Here is a 10,744-nt window from a genome sequence, read left to right on the forward strand (position 1 = left end):
GAGCCGAGCCCAAGTAGCTCAGCTCATTAATAACCCTACTCGGATGGATGGGTACATAAGTTGGATTTTGCAAGTCTTTGCGTTTTATCAATTACTTGGATCAAAATTCTTCAGCCATCAACATAGAATATCCCCAAGAGACAGCTTAAATAATCTACGGCAAAACTGCAGAACTTCTCTATATCTACATTCTACATCAGTGGAGCTTTTCACTACATATTCAGCGCATGTAATAAAAGAAACACCCACATAAATAATGCTCCTAAATAAATAATCCTCTATGCTTTGATTTAGGCTCCAAGCAGTCTAATTTGATTGATTGTCAAATGTAAACCAGCCTGGTAAATCTAAAGGGCCTTTAGACAATTCAAGATATGCATTATAATAATAATGCATCCACTTGTGACAACTTACAGAATCATGCACCAATTCACCAACCAAGGGGCCAATTCCTTGGCCCAACAGGTAATGAGAGGTAAGAGATTAACATTTCACATCGCCAAAGTGGATGCTGAAAAAATATGTGCTCGTGCAAGACAACTTGATAGTTAACTTCATTTGTTGATGACATCATATTAAATGGGTATCATCTTATCGATTATTTTTAATGCCATAAATAGCCATCAACATAGTCGCATGTATAGACATATCAAAGTAGAACCAACTTTTAATCAAATGATGAAGACAAAAAGAGAGAGGAAAAAGTCATTTCTCAATACAATCAGGCAACACGAATTAAGCAACAATGTCGAATAACTTCGATGTTGATGTAATATCTCCAATAATTGGAGAACGCCAGCATTTGAGCACACTACAGCGAAAGTAGACTGCTTGCAGCAAACAAAGCAGAAGCAAAAAATATCCATCCAGCAATACGAGCTAATATGAATCTGCTTGAAGATCCTCATCCATATGCACACTTATAACAGCAACGGCAGTTTTGGTAACGCAGGTCCAACTACAAAAAGAAATGAAAAGGAAGAAATACGATTTAGGAATAAGATAAACAGCATGGAGAGAAGCAAGCACGAAGCTCTCTGCATATAAGCATACACGAGCTGAAACAGTCTACAGAGACTAATTTGCCATACAGGCTGCAGGTGTGCATTGATATCCGTTTAACAATGAGGAATAGAAAGTTACAATGACCAGCGCAATTATGCAAATTAACTCAAAAAAGTAGTTGAATTATTTGCACAAAGCAATTGTGTGTAATATGAGATTACGTAAGGCAAGAAGTTGAAAATAAGCCAAGAGAGTAATCAGCACAGCTAAATTGATATATCACAAATAAAAGCAGCACTATAGATAATATTGTTAAAGAGAGTGCATCTAACTGAAGTCAAGACAATGCAGAGAGCAGATATGGTCACTTAGAAAAAAATAAACATAAATATTTTGTTACGATCATCTCTGGTGTGAGTGTGCACGCGCTCACATGTTTGTCTAGAAAACCAACTTTCCAAAAACAAATATGAAATCCTCCTTCATCCACACGAAAACTAGTTACAACATCAGGATCAGAGCATATTCTATATAAGTATATGATCTGGCAAACGTCAAGGAGAAATCAGGAAGACAAGGACTATATCTCAGAAATGAGGGGAAAGATCAGTAATGCCTCCTCTATCAGGAAGCAATATTCAGCCTCCTCTATCAAAAAGCAAAATTCAGAAATTGTAAAAATAATCCATGATTCTATTGCAAAAAATTGCGAGATATCCAACATAGTAATAAAATTTCAAAAATATATGCCTATTCATTATTTTTAATACATTGGAATAATCCTTTGAACAAATATGCAAGAATCAGTAGAGAATTATTCAGTGATCCAATGTCTTTGTCATTTGACTGAAAAATATGGATAGGGTACTTCAATATCAATGAAAAATCTAATTATTTAGCAATATAGCAAAATCCTACAGCTTTGGAGGGTGGAAAAATGTAATGCACAGTTGTGCCTACTTTTAAGCAATTGAAGACCCTCCATGATCCCTCTCAACATGCTCCACCAACAATACTGGATCTCGAAATCCTCTGCTACATTTGGGGCACACATCGATCATCGCCCTACTATGAGCCTGCTGAGTATTGCGCTGATGAGATTTTTCAGCATGCTCAATCAAAGCAGACACAGTGGAGAACCTCGCTGGACATTGAGTACACTGCTCCAAAAGTGCACCGCCACTACTGCTCTGTGGCGTTCCATCCTTTGCCCTTTGCAAAGCTTGGGTAGTTGCATTGCCTAGTTTCTGCATGCCTGCTTCAGCAGAAGCCCTCAAATTTGATGCTGCGCTAAGCAAGCCTGAACCCCACCACGAGGAACCATTTGAACAGTTATTCGATGACGACTCGCGTTTCTGACTCCTATTTAGCAGACCAATAAATGGGAAGCCAGAATCTGGTTTTTTTGGTCCAGGACACTTGTGGTCAGGCCCAAATCTATGCTTCAAGCAGTGTTCTTTGGTGCAGTCTCTACATCTTAACGTGTTAGAGAAAGTTAGTATTTCTTTGCAGCCAGGAACAGGACATCGTTTTTTTTTGGTTGCTTTCTGGTAGTTTGATGGGTCACAGTCACTGTTTACATGAGACTCCCATGTGATATTAGGGTCTTCATTTGGGATCAAGCGAACTCCTTTAGCACAGAGTGGGCACACTAGGACAGTCACATCCTGTTGGTTTGCATTTGGACAGAGGTGTTTGATGTAACTTCTGTGCTCCAGACAAAATACCTAGTCACCATTCCAATGCAGAATCAGTTGGTGTCTGATGTAAATATAACAAAATAGAAACAACACAAAAATAATTGCAAGACGAATGCTACATCATACTGGTTTAGGAGATAGCAGGAATTCCTAATTTGTATGAGAACCTGATACTCTTGACAAGGAAGAATATAACTGGTCTCCATCTAGCATTTATATAGTTCAGCTATAAACTAGGTCTAGCCTCTCCAACTGAACATGGTCACCATGTGATACAAAAAGCTAGTATTTTTTATGGAATAAATTGTATTTAGGTGCCACATGTGTACTTTGCAATACCATCAGCATACAAGTACTCCAAGAACAATCTTGACTCTTGAATTATACCTAACACACACAAAAAATGCACAAGTGCCAATTCCTTAATACTGCAGATGATAATAAGAAATGCTGATCCATACTTGATGAAAGTGAGAGCTAGAGAACCAAGTTGGCCCAAAAAACTCCTCATCTTAGATGAAAAGGGAATCCTTAATATAGAAGGGGATCATGCGAAAGATCATTAAAAAGTTAATCTACTCTTGGATGGAACCAGATAGATTAACTTAACCAAGTAAAAATACCTTCTTTGGGATTGCTATATATTAATACATGACAACTGATACCACGGGAAAACTTGAAATATATGTTCCACAATTTAGATTCAAGTGTAAATACAATATCTTACAATTGACTATGGCAGCTTTACACAGAAATCTGTCAATTGCACATAGCTTAGACTCATTAAATTAATTTTCCTTCAAAGTAACTTCCCTGATAGTCATTTACCAATGCCCAGTTAAAGAAGGTGGCTATAATCAAGTTAAAGGCAAGCTGCAAATTTAATAATAATAATTTTGAAAAATGGATAAAAAATAGCAAAAGTCAAGCTGCATGCAGAAAACTAAGAAGAAGAATAACATAAGTAGATGGCACTTGCAGATAGAGTTACTCTCTATTATTTTGATAGACATAATAAAATGGATTAAATTGCAAAAGAAAAGGTTCAGGAAAGCTGGCAATAGATGCAGTTATTGGGAGGAATGTATTGTCGACAAGATTCATAAATCCAACCTTGGTTAGCCTTTATAAGACTGTAGGAAATGGTTATGATTCATAAATCAGCACTGTGAAAGCTGTTTAAGAGCCTATGGATCCTGCTTCCATTTCCTGGCCAGGCTTACCGCATTGCTACTCCCAAAAAAGTACCAAGTACATTACCTAACATATATCAAATATATTTAAGTATCTATACATATAAAGTAGCATAAATTTAATCTATACTTAAGTCAATACTTTGTTAATATATCATCAAGTAGGCAGCAGAGATACATTTTGACAACATCATCACGTACAAGGTTCACAATCTCAGTGCCAAACCTTGTACCAGTACCATCTTGGTACAATGTCAGCAATGCTAGGTATAAGGTCGGTTTGACGTACCAACACTCCCGTATGCCCCCAATATTGCGTACCAATTTGGTACTGGTATTGTATGGTATACCCAGTTCGGTGTACCATGATCAAGTATGTATCACATTAATACAAATACTATCGTATAGATGATGTATGAAAAATTGTTTAATAATACATAATTCATGATAAATGCAGTATATTTACATCTCTTTTGTTACATAAACTTTTCAGACTTGAAGAAGACGGACACAAAAATTTTAATAATCACCATAAAATATACATAAACATGTATGTCATTATATGTTTAGCATTCATAGAGTGGTATGGGTATATCTACTTATTCTGAGTTCATATATTTGCAGTTTTATGATTTAGTTGTTCATATGGGCCATGATTGGAATGAACCGGAAAAGAAGGCTTTGCAAAGCTAACCTAATGTCAAATTGGTGGCATGAGGCTTGGTTATATAGCTATCTATAATAATAAGTTGACATATGTTAAACATATGCCATCAAAAAAATTCTGGTTACATCAAAGATAGAGTAACTAATTGATAGGTTAATTTTTTTAATTGTGGTTCATAAATTCTTCTACTTTTTTCTTGTTTTCATCTCTTCCTCATCATCTTTTGCCTCCCCGCTTCATGGTCCACAACCCTTTTCTTTCATTCCCTTTTCTTTCATTCCCTTTGACAATTTTCAGCACAACAAAGACTGAAAATATAATACAAAAATAAATTTATCTTAGTAAAAAGATTAGATCATAAGCTACTAAATTGGTAAAAATGGAGGATAATTACTAACGGTTGTGAATGTGGACCGCAAATAAAACTAATAAAAACGATCTTTATGAAGTTAACAACTAAAATGATGTAATCTATATCAGAAGTTGATTCTATCTAAAAGAACAGATTTACAACCAACTTATACAACTGTTTTGATAGAGGATAAATGAATATGCAAAGTGATATGGTACTTTGACCATGCAATGGATTTTAATATAGCAACCAAAATAAAATTTTAGAAGAAGAGATTGGCACCTGGCAAATTCAATAGCAAGTCAAGATCTTATGGATATATTATTCCACTTAAACGATGAGCAATCAACTTATGATTTTAAATTAATTCCCGATGAAAATTTGACCATATGATATGCAAAAGAAGTAGGAAGCGAGGGAACAAGAACTAAAATGTCAATTTCTACGAATATCGACCTTAAGCCTTTAAAGAAAAATTTGGGCTTAGCTCCATAATGATGCTATAGGCTAACTAAAAATTGATATAGGAGGGAATAGTGATGATTATGGGGAATATGATGCATGAAGAATCAAAAAATGTAAGAAAAAAGGGTCAATAACCAGAGGTAACGGTTCAACCATGTGATAAAGTTAAATGAACAAAAGGCATATGCAAGGACCTGGGTGTTGGGCCCATACCATACCATGCCATGAAGTACAAACCATGATGCACAGATACCAGCATGATTGAAAGAGTGCGCGATGGTTCTAATATCAACATGTACCAACATGTACTGGACTATATATAACATATGTTGCTAGGACGCCATGGTCCATGCACATACAAGTTGTTCAATGGATAAACCAAACTTGAATACAACCTACTGTACCCAAACTTGAATATACCATTAAAGTTTATTTCTTAATTTTCCTCTCTTGAAACTCCCTGATATCAACTTCTTCAATGTTATTGCTTCAATGATATACTATGATCCAAATTCATGTTAGTAGTTTGTCAAGTAACTAAACAATGTAATGCATATGTCCAGTATTATTTATAAACTGGCACCAGCTTTAGTAAGGTTTAAGATGATAATTTGATCATACAAGTGTGTGATGGGTTCAAATAAGTCTCCTTCCCGCAAGCAAGAAATCAACAATAGCCCAAATGGGAAAAAGGAAAAAGAAAAAAGAAACAGGAGAGAGGCAAAAAGGAAAGCTAGAACGTGTGAGCCTGATAATTGTGGGTCTGACAGAAATCCTTCATTATATTTTATGTTAGTGAAGGATAAGTGTCAGCAAACTACAAGTTATAACCCCATAACTAGTTCAAGGCCCTAAGTGAAATCCCCTTAAATATAGGGGGCAGAGCCATGCTAGTCATTTTTAATTATGTGAGTCTGGCCTACTTCAATCAGAAACGTTAATGAATTCTACTTCAACGAGGGTTCTTTTCAGAATTTTCTAATGATTAGGCGTGGGCTTAACACAATGGTCACATTTTAAGGGGGCAAGAAAAGAGTCTGAATCCTGTCAAGTTCAGAGAACGAACTTGACAGTCTAATTTCCCAATCATGGTTGTCCAACTATTGGGGCAGCCATGATGCATCAGGGCCCATGCTGTACATGGAACAGTGACTCCACAATACATACACAGCACCCAATGCATCATGGCCATCCTGCAATATACAGAAAGTCGTAATTGCGGAACCTGAGATGGCCTATAAACTTAAGAGGATCACAAACTTGAAAGAAAACATTGATGTTAACCCATCTCACAATAAACCTGCAATGCCTTCTTTATGAGTCCAAACAATGACCATTGAGCTCTACTACCATTAAAATTGAGAGCAAGAGTTGGATGGTTTTGCAATGATTGGATGATGCACTATGGGAAAGAAGAGTTCGACAGATACAAGTTATACAAATGTAGTAGGATATATCCTTTCATCTATCATGTGTAAATCATAAATTGCTAACTAGGAACGAGAATCAACAAGACTGATGTTATTTTTTTCCCTTTCCTCAACCCTACCTCACAGGAGTTTCACATAATGGCTTCATAAACACACTCTTTTTTGACAACCCGAAACTCTTAGATAGATCAACGACCCAACCTCCTCAGAAATTTGTGTCATTAGAATGTTTGATTCAGTTGTGGAGTATGGACCTTGTTTTTCTACATTAGTTAGTCCTATAACAAGTTCGTGATCAGAAAACCAACCGAACAATGCCTTCCTTTCCGTTATCTAGTACCCGACAACAAATAACGACACTCTTTGTCCCTTGACATCAATTGTTGGTCCCAGATCCACAAAGATTAGCCTTTTCCCTTGTTTTTTCACAAAAAGATTTGTATTATTAGTCTAAACCCCGGAGTATGACATATTAGGTTGAAGTTTTCGCTACCAAGAGCCAGATAATTAGGCATTCTATACAAATGCAAATCCTCAGATCTTCCATCATATTTTATGAACCCCACTTCCCTCTTAGAAAAGAAGGCATGAGATCCAATTAAATTCTTCCATTAATATCCTAATAAATTCCATCAATTCTAGAAGTGATTCCATAAGCTATCCTGATGTTTTCCAATATTAAGAAATCAAAAACGGAAAGAAAGAGAGAGAAGATTGAGGAGAACCTTGTTGCAGCGATCGCACGTAAAGGGCAAGAAGTCGATCTGCTGGCAGTCTTCGACGCTGCAGTGCATACCGAGATCGGGGAACTCCGGCGTTCCCATCGATGGAAGGAGGGCGACCAGATCAATCTAAGAGGAGGCCAAGGAGATGAAGAAGACTAGAGGGACACGGCGATAGATATAGTCCGATTCGAATTGGGATCGCCGTCCTCTCTCTCTCTCTCTCTAGCCCTCGCTCCCTCCCCTTTTTTGTTCTTTTTCTCTTTTTTTCTCCTTGTTCTTTTTCTCTTTTTTTCTCCTTGTTCTTTTTCTTTTTTGAGGACGGGTTCAACGAACCGCGCAAGGGGTCGCAGGGCGGAAGAAGGGGAGATGTTTCGTATCGGAGGATTTTGGAGGTGCTGAATCTGAACCAGTAGTAGGTTGCCACGTATAACAGATGTGGCAATTTGGCGTGGGGCTCATGCGGTTGTGATGCGTTGGTATGGCGGTCGTGGCAAGGGCTGGTTGTGGAAAATTATATATTCGGGTTTGTACGGGATCTGGAACCCCTGAAGGGTTCGGACAGGGAAACCCGGTTCGCGTGCGCCGTTCCCGCTCGGTTGACTTGATCACGACTTCTTTTTCTTGGGCTGTTGTCGTATCCGCCGTCGGATCAGGATTTGACGACGAGGGGTGGCCTAGGTTCCACGATTTGTTTTTCGGCGGGAAGGAACCGTTACGGTGTCTGAGTTGTCTCCCCGCTCCGCGTCCGAACGTACCTTCTTGCACCGGTGAACAGCTACGGCGCAGTTGTTTTCGTCTTGCCGTGTCTGCGTGAATCACGTCACCGAAAATTATGAACTTTACGCGGTACCACTTGTAACATTTTATATATGTGAATTTTATAATATCAATAAATAGTTACATGGAAGAAAAAATTAATTTGGCATCTTTTAATTTATTGGAGCATAGAGTTAATATTCTAAAAAAAAAACCTTCAGTTTTAAATTGTCTAAATGGAATTGCCAAAAAAATCTATTGGCAAACGAATCTAAATTTTAATAATTTCATCGTATAATAATACAAATATGGTAATTATCTTGAGAATTAATCATGATCTAGTGTACTTAAAAAAATAAAGATAAAATCTTTACTTCAATTTTATAAAATACATATATATATATAATTATTCTAAGAATGCTAATTAAATGGTTTCTAAATCCTAAGCTCCTCACTACTCAATCCCAAGCACTGTCTACCTAGCTGCATTTGTAAAAAAAATGAAAAAGATGTGATGAGCTTCACAGCCTAGTAACTTACCAAATTCTCTAGTAAGATTAAGTTATTATACAAGAAAAAATAAATTTTTAGTCGGTATTACTTTTTCATATATAAAAAAACATACCAACAAACATATTAAGTCTATCAATATAGATTTGAAGATGTATAATGTATTTGGCCAAAATAGATTCTCTAAAACAAATAGAGATGGACTATTCATTCTCACTCTACTGGTCTTCATGACTATGGCCATAATCGGGTATGTGGGAAGCTTCGAAAGAGACTAGATTCTGACAGCAACATGTTATCATCGGTTATACACTAGTGATCACCCCACAAGAGGTCAAGAAGGAAACTATCTTTGAAATCATATGGAGAACATGCTTATATTAGCATGTGCCAACAATTAGCCTCGATTGGCTATGACCGAAAGGAAACTAGCTCCTAACTCATTATGTGTTCAGTCAATATGCATCAGTGATCGCTCCACTAGAGCCTAAATCTTAAGCTTGTGTGATCATAGTTAGATTAGAGAGTAGCAAAATTAAAATATATACAATATTAAAAAATGTATCAATGCAATGAAGTACGATTTATGCTTGGGTAAATCATATCATACTTAATCCAATATTTTACAATTCAATTTCATGCAACATGCATGCAAAACTTAATTTCAACATAATAGAAAAGGATTAATTTCCAAATAATGTATACCAGATTATGTGTATGATTAAATACACTAGGGATAAAGGTTTCTTACAATTTCACTCTAAAATCTTTCAAAATTCGCATATCAAGAAAATTGTCTAAAAATCTAAAATAATCGAGTGTCTTATTAGACTTCTAACTTAAAATATCCTAAGATAGCGTCTAGTTTATGTCCAGACTACTGAATTTAGCCTAACATCTAGGAGTTTTGACCACCTTTTGGATTTAACAATTAATTATAACCTAGCACTAATACATGAACTTCTCTAGGAGATGGGGTTCATGATCATCTGAATGCAAGGGAATCAGTCTTGATCATGCTGCTTTGCTATCCGGATCCTGATTTCCACCCGATCAATTTAAAGAACCTGGGTTTGTTTTAATTTATCAATTGAAAGAAAATTATACTAATTAAAAAAATAACGTTCGATCAAGATTAACTAATGAAAATAGAAGAGAGAGAGAGAGAGAGACTCGGTTTGGGTTCAATCGAGAGCCAAGGTTTGGTCTGTCAGTGGCATGGGTCATCACTACATCCGGTCCATGGGTCAACCAACATAGAACGGATAAAGAGACACCGGATCTAAGGCCAGTTGGGCTTTTGGGCTTGATCCACTTGATTTAGGTCCAATCAGGAGCTTGACTTATTTAGTTTGGGTTGGCCAACATAGAAAAAGAGAGACTTGACCTGGATTTACTTAGAGCTTTGGGTTTGGTCTGTCGGTAACACGAATTAATCACGATGTTTAGTTCACAAGTCAAGTAAGAAGAGAAAAGAGGATTTTTTTTTTGAAATAACAAATAAGGAAAAGTGGAAAGCAATTGTGAGAAATTAGAAGAAGAAGAAGAAAGTGAAAACATAGAGAAGGAAGAGAGGGAAGGGAAGGAAGAGGAGGGATCGGGGGAGGGGTGGTGACAGCCAGCGTGGCAGTAGGGGATCACTGGCCAGCCAACGACCACCGATGGTTGTAGTGGCTGGCTGGAACACGTCGAACATAGAAGGAAAATAAGTGGGATAGGGCATTCAACTCGGCTGAAAATTGGTGGAATCGAGCTCAGCTTGAGGGAGGATGGAAGAGGACGAGGGAAGAGGGATCACTGACAGCGGTGGCGGCAGCAAATCCCAACTGACAGCGGTGGCGGCAGCAAATTCCAACTGGTAGCGGTGGCCTCTGATGGAAGAAAGTGATAGATCTCGAAACAGAAAAAAAAGAGCACCTGGAGGCTAAAGAGAGAAAGGGG

The 10,744-nt window shown here is 37.2% G+C and overlaps 1 protein-coding gene across 2 annotated transcripts; it reads right to left on the reverse strand.

Moving 5' to 3' along the window:
• Positions 1–548: 548 nt before the first annotated feature.
• Positions 549–7,895, reverse strand: LOC103703698 (zinc finger (C2H2 type, AN1-like) family protein). 2 transcript variants are annotated; one of them, XM_017841919.5, is made up of 3 exons: positions 7,538–7,894; positions 1,966–2,732; positions 549–958 (listed from the first exon to the last, which is right to left on the reverse strand). In XM_017841919.5, exons 1-2 carry the CDS (start codon positions 7,634–7,636, stop codon positions 1,968–1,970), a joined length of 864 nt encoding a protein of 287 aa, XP_017697408.3. In that variant the 5' UTR covers positions 7,637–7,894; the 3' UTR covers positions 549–958; positions 1,966–1,967. The 2 variants fall into 2 exon arrangements, with proteins under 2 accessions (XP_017697408.3, XP_038972682.2); XM_039116754.3 differs by lacking the exon at positions 549–958 and having other exon boundaries at positions 1,712–2,732; positions 7,538–7,895.
• Positions 7,896–10,744: the final 2,849 nt, after the last annotated feature.

This window comes from Phoenix dactylifera, chromosome 1 (genome assembly GCF_051530095.1).
Source record: "Phoenix dactylifera cultivar Ajwa chromosome 1, Ajwa_hap1_PhDact_Kaust_v1.1, whole genome shotgun sequence".
Taxonomy (NCBI): domain Eukaryota; kingdom Viridiplantae; phylum Streptophyta; class Magnoliopsida; order Arecales; family Arecaceae; genus Phoenix; species Phoenix dactylifera.